This window comes from Nannobrachium achirus (genome assembly GCF_963921795.1).
Source record: "Nannobrachium achirus genome assembly, chromosome: 9".
NCBI classification, from domain to species: domain Eukaryota; kingdom Metazoa; phylum Chordata; class Actinopteri; order Myctophiformes; family Myctophidae; genus Nannobrachium; species Nannobrachium achirus.
In genome coordinates, this window is record NC_137818.1 from 50,806,567 (window position 1) to 50,820,476 (window position 13,910).

The following is a 13,910-nucleotide window of genomic DNA, read 5'->3' on the forward strand; positions in this document are numbered from 1 at the left end:
GGTTTATTAGCCCTGAAGATAGAAACCAACAAACAAGGCAAAAACATTATCTCCCTGCCTTCCGCCTGCCAAAAAAAAATAAAAATAAAATACATATATATATATATATATATATATATATATATATATATATCCTATTAAATATATATATATTATACATATATATATATATATATATATATATATATATATATATATATATATATATATATATATATATATACTGTATGTGTGTGTGTGTGTGTGTGTGTGTGTGTGTGTGTGTGTGTGTGTGTGTGTGTGTGTGTGTGTGTGTGTGTGTGTGTGTGTGTTCCTATTAAATTGAATAGGAACTTGTCACAAGGATCATCATTACAAACCCACGCAGTGGGCACACAAATCTCTTCACCTGAAGCTGATCTACACGCAGCCTCCATTGTAGAATAGGGACACTATGTTTCATGTGGTTAGATATAAAGGTTGTCTAATGTTATTAACCATTCAAATATGCACAACACAACCTTTTATTATTCCAGGAGAGAAATAACAGAGATGTTCCATTCTGGGATTAAATACAAATAGACTTTTACTTCAAATGCAGGAATAGAATTTATTAAAGTTAATTTGTGATACAGCATTTAGTAATTAATGAGATAAAATATTGTAAATAAGAATCAAATGAAATCAAAATCATTTGAAAAATCAATATCATAATTTATAAAATCTTTCCATTTTTGTTTTTGTGAGCAAAAACATGAGCAAAAAGTAGACAGACCAGTAACCTACGAGTAACATAATTGTGAATAGTTTACAGGGGACCGTACCTATGTTCCCCAGGTTCTATGTTCCCCAGGTTCTATGTTCCCCACTTCCCCCCCAAAAAGGTTCTATGTTCCCCATGTTCTATGTTCCCCACCCTGCTCCTTAAAAAAAGGTTCTATGTTCGCCACTAAACCAAATAAAGGTTCTATGTTCCCCGCTCACAAAGAATGCAGGAAATGGTGGGCGCAAACCAAAAATGCAGGTAATGGTGGGCCCTGGTAATGGTGGGCCCTGGGCAATTACCCTTAGGTATATCCTTTTCAATAGAATGCTTATTATTATATGGTATAACTTTTACTCTGTGTGTCAGAGGAGGTCTGTGGACACTACCAGTGACATAACAACTGGTGGCCCCCATCTTCACTTAGGCCTAATGTGGCCCACAGGTCAACATCAGAATTCTGATATTGTTGATTTCAGCTGTCAAAAAACAGATGTCTCCACCCCTAAGTGCCCACTCGACTAGGTGCCCACTTGTCCAAATGCCTAGTCATCCCAAAAATATGGTGCCCAGATTTCCCTAGTGCCCCCCTGTCCCATTATATAGTATTTGTAATTGTTTCTTTTATTTTTGTATGAGCAGGGAACATAGAACCTTTTTTAGGTAAACGGGGAACATAGAACCTTTTCTTTGTGAAAGCAGGTGGGGAACATAGAACCTGGGGAACATAGAACCTTTTTTGGGTAAGAGGGGAACACAGAGCCTTTTGTATGGGGGAAAATGGGGAACATAGAACCTGGGGAACATAGAACCTGGGGAACATAGGTTGTGGTTGGAAGAACATGAAGGAACCTCAGCGATAGAAGATCAGCACGGCGGCCTCGGTAATTTCCTTGGTTGCACTCCAACCACTGCCGGTCCCATAGCCATTCCAATCAAAGGTACTGAAGTCACCGCACTGTCTAGGAGCTCCCTCTGGGAAGTATCCTCCACCACCAATGCAAAACTATCAACATGTAGAAATATATGCAACACACACACATACACCACTGAGTTATATGTGACAGTAAAAGAAGGGGAATAAATGTTACAAAAACAAGAGGGTGCCTGAGCACCTCCTGTACCTCCTCCCTCCTTTAATACTCACAGTTTCAACATTGCAGCCAAGAGGCTTGGATCCAGAGCACAAGGCCAAGGCAGCACGTTCATTATTGATTGCTCTGAAGGAGATGTAGCCTGGTTCTAACTCAGCTGAAGGAGAACACAATAAATACATAAAATGTAGTGTTAATATTATCGGTTACTATTATACAGTTTTATACATATTTTGCATGGAATAACATATTACACACATGATGTGTTTGTATTAGTAGTAGTGTAGGCTATAGGTCCCGGGTTCGCCTCCCGGCCAAGGCTACAGTAATAGTATTCCATTCAACCATCCATCTTCAACCGCTTTTCCGGAATCGGGTCGCAGGGGTAACAGTTCCAACTGAGATTTCCAGATTTCCTTATCCCGAGCATACTCCCTCAGGGAGTATACCGAGGCGTTCCCAAGCCAGTTTGGAGATATAATCCTTCCATCTGGTCTTTGGTCTGCCACGGGGTCTCCTCCCGGTGGGACGTGCATCGAGGACCGTCCTAGGAAGGCGTTCAGGGGGCATCCGTACTAGATGCCCGAACCACCTAAGCTGACTTCTCACCCTATCTCTAAGGGAGATACCAGCCACCCGTCTGAGGAAACCCATTTTGGCCGATTGCACCCGCAACCTTATACTTTCGGTCATGACCCACACTTCATGACCATAGGTGAGAGTAGGAACGAAGATTGATCGGTAGACAGAGAGCTTTGCCTTCCGGCTCAACGATTTTTTCTTCACCACAGTCTGATTTAGCGACTGCAAAACCGCTCCTGCTGCTCTGATCCTCCGGCTGATCTCTTTCTCCGTCTTTCCCTTTCTCTCATTCGTGAACAAGACCCCTTTTCATCATTTGTATCATCAGTGATTCGCAGTCGCACACAATACTAAGTACGGTACTACTGTACATACGACAAAACGTACCTCTTGCATTGGGCCCATAAAAGTTTCTTACGGTGTCATCATTCCCATAGTCGTATGTAATAGGGATGGATGGTCCATTGTCTCTGCAATTCCCTACAGCATACTTTACTGGGTACCGCTAAAGAATGGGAAGAAATGGCCATAGGATAAAAATCTGACAGTCATACACTGTTTAAGCAAAATGTGGATGTAAAACATAAATACTGACTGCCAAGAAAGGATAAAATGTCTTATCTTAATATTACAATCAATAGTTATAAAACAAGGTTTTGAAGCAGTAAGATGTCATTGTGATTCAGCTACAGTACATACTAAATTACATTGTGACATTCAGTTGATCTTACGTGGAAAAGGTTGAAGAGGTTCCCACCATACCCTTTCAAGAACTGATTGGTGGTGTGGTGTCGTAGGATAGCGGTGGTCTTCCAGTTGCTCACTGGAGTGATGTTGGGAACGTGCCACACTGCTACATCCCCTGCATCGATATCATAGTAGCCAGGATTCTGTAAAAGAAATATATTGGTTGAACAAATACATGAAATGAATGAAATATTATACTATGTAGCCTATTGTGTAGAATACACATGTAACAAGTTATACTGTATAACATATAAATTCAATGTAGTTGCTACAGCGGTGAGAATGGCGGCTAACAAACCTACGCCCACTGCTTTGGAAACAAATCTAAAAAATATTAGTTTTTTCATTCACCCAGTTTTAGCAAAGAAAGCTGTTTGAATGCCACCAGTCTCTAGTTGAGTGAAACATTTAGAGACTCGCTTGTGTGTGTCTTCATGAGTAAGGGACCATGGGAGTTACACTAGACATAGAAGTCAAACTAGAACTGCACTCTGTTGAGGTGCCAACTTGCGTCTTGTGCACAAGTAGGCCATACCGTATATGGCCTACTTGTGCGTCACCTCATGGTGCGCTCTACTGGTCTCATTGGCTGTTAATGATGACATTACCAGGAATGCTCGTAGTCCTCTTACTATATACCAAACTCCGCTGACATCACCACTGGCATCACCAGAAATGCTGGTCCCTCACTGGCTGTTAATGATGATGTTGCCATCATTAACAGCCAGGCTCAAACACACACACACACACACACACACACAGCTACCTACATAGTACATACATACCTACATGTACATACCTACCTACATACGCAGCCAAACTCAGTACTTGCTAGGCGCAAGTAATAAAAGCAATGCTCCCATTCTCTTCTTTCAACTGCACATCAGACATTAATACTGAGATAATTGCGGATCAGTCCAACTCCAAAAGCGACCTATACTGTACCTTGAAATCATCAGAGGTAGCTCCCGCTGCTGTTCCGAAAGTGTTTCTGTTGGCCCAGTTGCCATCACCGCCTGGTAGGTTGGCATCGTTGCCTTGCTGTGAGGTCCAGCGGTCACCCACTGTACATTTACCATTCATGTTGTTCTCATGGACACTCGCTACCAACGTCCAGCCTCCACCTGCAGTTGTCATGTCACAGAAAGTCTGGTATTCCTCACCATCAGCAGTCCTGAGGCTGTAAATGCCATCTGAAGGGTAGAAAAGGAACAAACATGAGGCAAATAAAAGTCAACACAAAGTAGGAAACAAACACCAAATAGAAAGGCAGCAGTGAAGCTGCTGTGTCCTGAATGAATCTCTTCACCTTCATTCACATTCAGTCCCTCTTTCAGTTGTTTACAGCTTCGGGCCCCAGGGATCACTCCTGCACAGGGAAAATCTAATTGTTACTATTGAGACAGACAGACAGACAGACAGACAGACAGACAGACAGACAGACAGACAGACAGACAGTCTCTCTGTCTTAGTCTCTCTCTCTCTCTCTCTCTCTCTCTCTCTCTCAGTCTCTCTCACATTGTACTCAAAGGTCCTGCTTTTAATGAGCAAAATTAATATTGTCTTAAAACCTCTTGTCTCAATGCTTAATGTTTTTCGTAATGCAGTTTGAATTGCCTTGTTGTTGAACTGTGCTAAATAAACTTGCCTGGCTTTGTGTTACAGGAGTTGCTGACAGTACCTGACACATGGTGCATGGCCATGCAGGCGATGAACAGGAAACTCCATAAAATCATGGTGACTAAGGAGGAGGGAAGAATGACAACAATTACCACTAAATAGAAACGTTCTGTCAATAAAAGTTGGATTCATTCTACTTGAACATATTAATACATCTAATGTAGTGTTACGAGAGTATGCAGTTGAGCAGAGTGTAGTGTGAGTAATGCTGTCATCCAACATGCACTTTGTTTGGTTCTCTGGATTAGTTATGTTTTGAGTCTACGTTATCATCTTGTAATGTGGGCCACGGAAGCCAGATTTTTGTATAGGCCTACATTCTTGTGTAATCTAACTTTTGTTAGATTGGATTAGAGTGGAAAATATTAGGTTTTGTTGTAACTTTAAATTATTGTGTTTGTCAGGTTAGTGGGTTAAACTCATTAAACCACTAACATTACGTGTCATATGATAAAAAGAAAAAAAAAGAAAAGAAAAATCCTGTAAATATTATATTATTGTATGTTATTAAATAAAAACGGGACGCAACATGTAGCCTTAAATCACTTTTCTCAACAAACAAGCTGTTAGGGAGGATAATCAGCAATCATTTAAGTTATTCAAATAAAACATAGCCTACTGCAGGTAAATCATGAACTTACCTTATTCAATTAGACAGGTAGGACTGCAGCATGCAGTGCTTGCTGATCTTCTTATAAGTGAAGTGGATAGCCTCTGACAAAACAATATCTGAATGTATGACACAGTCCTCTGTGGTTCATCAAGCTCAGGCTTATTTAGGTGCCGTTACAAATAGCGTATAGCATATTAAGCAGGCAATGTTCACAAGATCATCTCTGTCGAAGCCTTCTCTTCCCTCTCGTCAGCCAATTATATACTCCCATTATGCACTACTGCACTTCTCCGCCCTTCTTGCTCAATCCAAGGTGAGATTAGGCCAGAACTTTGGGAAAAACATTAATGTGAACCATACTTCCCTGGCTATTTTTCCCTGGCAATCTCTTATCTCTTAATTTTGTTAAAGAATGAGGAAGACGATAAAATAGAATACTTTATTGTAGGGGAAGTGCAGGAGACAGGCCCCCATGCTTCTAAAAATATATTGTGGTTTTGCACATGCATTTAGGTGACAAGTGACATGATCATGATATCAAGGAGTAATTCACCTGGGACATACAGTACACACCGGCCGGGACCCCACAGCTAGAGCTACGCCTATATTATCTCAGGCGAGTGAGGCGACTGAAGAAGTTTTGTATGGCCCGGGCCCAAGGTCCCACAGGCCATCTACAGAGGCACCACCAAGAGCATCCTGACACACCATTTCCTGTTATGGTAGCTGTACTGACCCTAACCACAAAACCAGGCATGTGTAGTGAGGGGGGCTTTTGGTGCTTGAGCACCTGCCGTTTTTCCTCAAAGTGCTAAATTGATCTTACATGGTGTGATTTTCCTGTGGTTGCAGAATTGCATATAGGCCTACACAGAATCACAAATAATGTAAAACTTGTTTGAACATTTATGCAGTCATGTAATTATCAGAAAAGTAAACAGGCTATCTTTTCTGCACAAGGAAACCTGGCCTTGGATCACGGCATACATTTATTTAATCGATTCTGACAATTGAGTATCTATATGACCGTACGTCATTATCGTTAATATATTTCCCTTACAGTAACAGAAGGGATGTTCATGTACAATTTATCAGTAAAGGAGAAATAAAGACTGCTTTATTGGCTGTTAAGTAAATCATATCAACACTGTTTAATAAATGGCTATAAATAAAGACACTCCAACATTACACACAACATTTGTGTGTATCAAAGGCTAAATGATACCTTTATGGCTTCCTTGTTGTTTCCTTTATGGCTGTTCTTTGTAATTTCACCCACCCTGAAGAGAAAACAATAATAAACCCATTATATGACCTAAGTCCTGCTTGCTGGTGGTTCACTGGGAGGTTCTAAGAGAGGGGGTCACACATCTTCATGTTGCACCTCAGTTACTCTAGGCTGGGGCCGTAACACGATTCAAATGAAACAGACAGCGGGTCAATCTTGAACGTATCTTATTCAATTGGTAGGACTGCAGCATGCAATGCTTTCAATCTTATAAGTGAAGTGGATACCCTCTGACAAAGCAATCTCTGAAACCAGTTGAATGGATGACACAGTCCTCTGTGGTCCTCAAAGTTGTAAACTGATGCTGTTGGAGAATTACATATAGCATCACAAATAAATTAAAACTTGTTTGAACATTCATGCAGTCATGTCATTATGAGAAAAGTAAACCTTTCTATCTTTTCTGCACAAGGAAACCTGGCCTTGGATTGTATTTTTCAATTCTGACCGAAATTAGTATCTATGACAGCCTTCCTTGGACACTTCCCCAAGTAGTGTCGGAGTTCCGTTTTTAAGGCCTGTACGTCATTATCGTTATTATATTTTCCCTACAGTAACAGAAGGGATGTTCATGTACAATTTACCAGTGAACTAGAAAGGAGAAATAACGTCTATTTACTGCTTTATTGGCTGTTAGGTAAATCATATCAACACTGTTTAATAAATGGCTGTAAATTAAGTCACTCCAACACAGAACATTTGTGTGTATCAAAGGCGAAAGGATACCTTTATGGCTTCCTTATTGTTTCCTTTATGGCTGTTCTTTGTCATTTCAATAGACTGTACTGCACCACAGACACAGTTCTTATAGAAGGGTGTGTGTGTGTGTGTGTGTGTGTGTGTGTGTGTGTGTGTGCGTGCGTGCGTGCGTGCGTGCGTGCGTGCGTGCGTGCGTGCGTGCGTGCGTGCGTGCGTGCGTGCGTGTGTGCGCGCGTGCGTGCGTGTGTGTGTCATTGATTGAAGACTATTAGAGGTTTTCATAGGAAAGGGAGCAGTTTCATGATAGTACAGTTCACTGGTGCAAGGTCAACTAAAAGGATAGGCTACACTCAAAAAAGCCTATGGCTTGTTTCAATTGAGATCCTTTTTTACTTTTTTTTTTACTTTTAACATTGAATGACAGAACTAATACCAGTAAGACTCCCTAATCGGGAGATAAGCGACCGTAGGTGGCTTATCTCCACAAATAGGGCAAAAATTTGTTTTTCCAAAATCTTCCTGATCCATGTTGATGACATGAGTGTAGACATGCTGTGTAGTGATATTCGTGATTTTAGGGCAAAAACTGTAGGAGCAGTGTCCAAAAATGTGTTTTAAAAATCGGCCTGAAGGTGGCGCTAGAATAGGGCCATGTGAGAAATGAGGGGTGGGGTCTCCGCGTTGCCTTGGCGGACGAATAGGTACCGGCCCCGGCTCTCCCGGACGCTCCTAGCCCGAGTTACGGCATTTTATGTGCGCTGCAGTGGCAGGGGGTCCTCCACTGGGGGCGCCACCACTTTTGCATCCGTTCTGGAGCACCAGGAGTCGGTGGTCCCCGGGAATTCCCCGCGAGCAGCCCCGTTGGGGTGGTCATTTGGTCATTTTTGCACATTTGGTCATTTTTTACATCTGGGGGTCCCCCTGGGGCTCCGGGGGTCCTTGGAGGTTGTAGTTTGGCAGGCAAGGAGTGTGTGTGTAAAATCTGGCATGGATCGGGTCAACGGGTGCGGAGATATAAGCAGGGAAAAAGTGTGACGTGTGACGTGTGAGCACATTTGGTCATTTTTTACATCTGGGGGTCCCCCAGGGACCTGGGGGTCCCTGGGGCTCCGGGGGTCCTTGGAGGTTGTAGTTTGGCAGTCAAGGAGTGTGTGTGCAAAATTTGGCATGGATGGGGGCAACGGTTGTGGAGATATGAGCAGGGCAAAAGTGTGACGGACTCACTGACTCACTCACTCACTCACAGACAGCCGGTGGAGGTTTTGGTAGTAAATGCGACCTACGGTCGCAACTATGCAGAAGATATCTTCAGGAAAACAGTTGCAAAATAAATGCTATTTAGTAGAAAGGTCAGGGGAGGTAAGGATAGGCTTTGTTTTCATTTACCAGCCTAATTTGAGGCGTCACAGTACCATGCGTGGACTCCGTAGTCAAAGTGGGGATAAAGAGTGCTCTTGTTATTCTTCAATGTATTTTTTTCCAACCAGCAGGGTGATCTTCTGTAAGAAACAAGTTCCTTGTAGTCATGGACCCACAGGCCCAAAAGCTCAAGGAATAGGGTTGAACCTGTGACGTCATGCTGTACCTTTTATTTCTGTTTTATCTAGGAGTTTGGTCCACAGAATGAGAGGTCTGCTCTGCCGGAAACATCGCGAAATAAACTTGTATATTCACTGTTCCATTGACTTCACTATACAGGAAAAGAAAAATATATAAGAAAAGATCTGCTTTAAAGGACAACTTTGTTTTTTTTACAACAAGGGTTCATATTTTAGATAGTCATTAGAGAAAAGAAAAGATAAGTGTTAAAATGTTTTTGTAGCTGTCCCAGCAATGGGGGGGCTAGGTTAATATTTTATTTTATTGTTGGTTTAGCTGGTTAAATGTAAATGGTGAATATATTTTGATTTTGTGACATTTGAGTTTATTTGGGTGAAATTGTGTAATTCATTGCCATCTGGTGGTTCATAGTGTTGTATGGCACAGGTAGGCCTAGAGGTCATGTGACTCAATTAGGAGTGTGTATAGTCCACCTGGTAAGGTGCACTCATGGTGACAGCTGATAGAACAGGAGCTCTGTCTCTGCATGAGAAGAGTCTCAATACAATTAAGAAAGGCCAACAAGGGTCTCTACAAGATAAGATGATAGAATAAGAGAAGCAAGAACATTTAACTCTCCTAAATATTTGGGTCCAGAAGGCGCACACGGTATGTCACATTTTATTGTTTGTTTGCAGCTTTTATTGTTTATCATTTGTTTGTACATGTTTTATTGTTATAATGGTCATTGTATTGTTTGCATTGTCTGTAAATTCATGGTGGCTAAAATGTGTTTATTTGTATGTATTTTCAGTTTTTCACGGTGTTTGATCAATGGAAAATAAAGATTCCTGAGACCATCATCAGTCGGAGCGTAGTCCTTCCCTGTACCTGGAAAAATACTGTTTAGGGGGAGTTACAGTTTTCATTTACTTCTTTCTATTATTTTAGGGATTTTAACGATTTTGATTTGCATGGGGGCATGCATGCAAGTGGCTAAATATGTCTTTTTAGACACAATAAGCCCATTCCCAAGATGCACCGCAATCTTTCATGGGCAGATGTGACTTATAGGGGCTGGTGTAAATAGTAACAAAGAAATTGCCTGCTTATTGTGTCTAAAAAGACATATTTAGCCACTTGTACGCATGCCCCCACCCACTGAAATCAAAATACTAAAATCGCTAAAACAATAGAAAGCAGTAAATTTTAGCCCAAGGACTGTTTTTCATGCAAAACAAATGCTTGCAGTGGATTCAGAATCACGAAGAACCCCTTGTTTGACCCCTCACATGCTACTTAAAGCAGATCTTTTTCTTTTTTATATATATTTTTCCTGTATAGTGAAGTCAATGGGACAGTGAATATACAAATGGCCATAACCTTTTTTCGCGATGTGTCCGGCAGAGCATAACCTTCCCTATCAGACTCACCTCACCGCTACTCACCAGTTAAGAGTGGGGTGGCTCAGAGTAGATGACAGAGTACAGCAACTTGCAATGGGCCTGGTGTACAAGATACACTACACCACTATGATACCCAAGTACCTGTCAAAATACTTTATAAACATTAAGGATGTCCATAATTACAACACCAGAGGCAGCGCCACAGATCACTTTCAACCCAGAGTCAAAACCAACAAAGGGTCAAACTCTTTTTTTCTGCTATACCACCAAAATGTGGAAAGCCTTACCGAAGGCCATAAAGGAGTGTGGATCACTAGCATCCTTTAAAAACTAACCTAGCCCAACCCTACCCTCCCCTGCCCCTTCTTTGTATATACAAACTTACTTACTGTTTACTCTTTTTTCTTTGTTCTCTCATTTTTCTTTTCTTTATATATCTACTGCATAGTACTGTGTTCTATTCGTCTGTCAGAATAAAAAGTACGGCATGACATCACAGGTCATCTCACATTTTGTTGACTGGGTCCCCGGCTATATTGGTTGATTTTTACCAACATGCAGAACTGGTCAGTAGAGAGGCAAGCGTAGTGAGGGACTTTTAGGTGACCTGTTCGGAGTTGGCTAACCATGGCCATGGTAACAGCCAATGAAAGGACAGGTTAGTGCTTCCAGGTCTCAATGGTAACTCGCTTCCAGGCTATGGGGCGAAAGAGTTAAGGATTGAGGAATGACCCCCCCCTGCAGGGGGGACGGAGACAGTAAACAAACAATTTGTTGTGTGGGGAGTGTGTATGCATGTGCACGTGCATGTATGAAAGATGATAGGAACAGTACATTGTACGTTTGTGTAATTGCGACCGTAGGTCGCAGTTAGTCTGTCTGTCCTTCCTTCCTTCCGTCACGTCACTCGTCACACTTTCCCCCTACTCATATCTCCGCCACCGTTGCCCCGATCCATGCCAAAATGTCCACACAAACTCCTTGCCTGCCAAACTACAACCTCCAAGGAACCCCCGGAGCTCCAGCGACCCCCAGGTCCCTGGGGGACCCCCAGGTGTAAAAAATGACCAAATGTGCAAAAATGACCACCCCAACGGGGCTGCTCACGGGGAATTCCCGGGGACCACCGACTCCTGGTGCTCCAGAACGGATGCAAAAGTGGTGGCGCCCCCAGTGGAGGACCCCCTCCACTGCAGCTCACATAAAATGCCTTAACTCGGGCTAGGAGCGACCGGGAGAGCCGGGGCCAGTACCTATTCGTCCGCCTCGGCGGCGCGGAGACCCCACCCCTCATTTCTCACATGGCCCTCTTCTAGCGCCACCATGAGGCCGATTCTTGCAAAACACATTTTTGGACACTGCTCCTACAATTTTTGCCCTAAAATCATGCAAATCGGTACACAGTATGTCTACACTCATGTCATCAACTTGGATCTGTCCCATATAGCGCCACCTTCAGGCCGATTTTTTAAAACACATTTTTGGACACTGCTCCTACAATCTTTGCCCTAAAATCACGCAAATCGCTACACAGTATGTCTACACTCATCTCATCAACATGGATCTGTCCCATATAGCGCCACCTTCAGGCCGATTTTTTAAAACACATTTTTGGACACTGCTCCTACAGATTTTGCCCTAAAATCACGCAAATCGCTACACAGTATGTCTACACTCATGTCATCAACATGGACCTGTCCCATATAGCGCCACCATCAGGCCAATTTTTTCCAACACATTTTTGGACACTGCTCCTACAGATTTTGCCCTAAAATCACGCAAATCTGTACACAGTATGTCTACACTCATCTCATCAACATGGATCTGTCCCATTTAGCGCCACCTTCAGGCCGATTTTTTTAAACACATTTTTGGACACTGCTCCTACAGATTTTGCCCTAAAATCACACAAATCGGTACACAGTATGTCTACACTCATCTCATCAACATGGATCTGTCCCATTTAGCGCCACCTTCAGGCCGATTCTTTTAAACACATTTTTGGACACTGCTCCTACAATCTTTGCCCTAAAATCACGCAAATCGCTACACAGTATGTCTACACTCATCTCATCAACATGGATCTGTCCCATATAGCGCCACCTTCAGGCCGATTTTTTAAAACACATTTTTGGACACTGCTCCTACAGATTTTGCCCTAAAATCACGCAAATCGCTACACAGTATGTTAGGGTGACCAGACGTCCCGTTTTACCCGGGACAGTCCCGTTTTCAAGCTGCGTGTCCCAGTGTCCCGACAAATATCTCTAAAACACTATTATGTCCCGGTTTCAACATTCACTGCAAAATTGTCCCAGTTTTCGGCAGAATTAAAATAATAGTAGCTGTTTTCAGTGGTTGCATAGACATTTATCATGTTCTTTTCATGAAAACATGCTCACCTAACCAATCAGAAAAAAGGAACAAATTCATTGCGTGTCTGAATTCAATGCTGAGGCTGTTTGTCAATCACTCACTGCCTGTTTAAAACCCTGCGGTGCGTGTGTGCGCGTGCACGAACGTTAGAGAATGGGCACGCGCGTGCGCGGTAACGTGCGCATTGCTTTTAGGGTCCCAGTTTTAGGCAACAGTGTTTTGTGTCCCGGTTTGAGTGGCTGAAAATATGGTCACCCTACAGTATGTCTACACTCATGTCATCAACATGGACCTGTCCCATATAGCGCCACCATCAGGCCAATTTTTTCCAACACATTTTTGGACACTGCTCCTACAGATTTTGCCCTAAAATCACGCAAATCGGTACACAGTATGTCTACACTCATCTCATCAACATGGATCTGTCCCATTTAGCGCCACCTTCAGGCCGATTTTTTTAAACACATTTTTGGACACTGCTCCTACAGATTTTGCACTAAAATCACACAAATCGCACAGTATCTCTACAGTCATGTAATCAAAACGCATCTGTCCCATCTAGCGCCACCATCAGGACGATTTTGGTAAAACAAACTTTTGGCCCATTTGTGGAGATCCCGATTAGGGAGTCTTACTGGTTATTCTTTGTTATGCTAAAGAAAACCTCGTTGTGCACCTCATTATATAATGACTTGTCATTTCTAGTTATTATTATTAGTAGTAGTAGTAGTATCATTATTAATTATTATTATTACCCTTAGCAATAATTATTATCATAAAATAGTGTTTCTTTCACCTTTTAACCAAAATAAATCCCTGGCTAGTCCACAAGGCGCAAGCCGGTATAAAAAGACTGAGTCATTTCTAGTTTTCTACTAGGATGCAAGCAACCCAAGTAGGTAAAAAGATTAGCACTGAAGAGACAAACAGATACACACAGGGGGGCCAAAACATTATCTCCCTGCCTTCCCCCTGCCAAAAGTCCTGTCACAAGGATCATCATTACAAGGGCACAGAGCTCCCCTGATTGGTTGGGAGATACTTGGGTCCCCCAGGGCACCACTTGAAATCTCTTCACCTGAAATAGCAGATCTACAGCCTCTATTGCAGGGTTCCCCAATTAGTTTTCCCCAAGGGCCAAACA

At 42.4% G+C, this 13,910-nt stretch overlaps 1 protein-coding gene across 1 annotated transcript; it reads right to left on the reverse strand.

The window, feature by feature from the left end:
* Positions 1 to 1,595: 1,595 nt before the first annotated feature.
* Positions 1,596 to 4,901, reverse strand: LOC308290950 (intelectin-like; the record flags this gene model as incomplete). Its single annotated transcript, XM_080732865.1, has 4 exons — positions 1,596 to 1,748; positions 3,150 to 3,308; positions 4,111 to 4,358; positions 4,847 to 4,901. 4 exons carry the CDS (start codon positions 4,899 to 4,901, stop codon positions 1,596 to 1,598), a joined length of 615 nt encoding a protein of 204 aa, XP_080588991.1.
* Between the last annotated feature and the right edge of the window lie 9,009 nt (positions 4,902 to 13,910).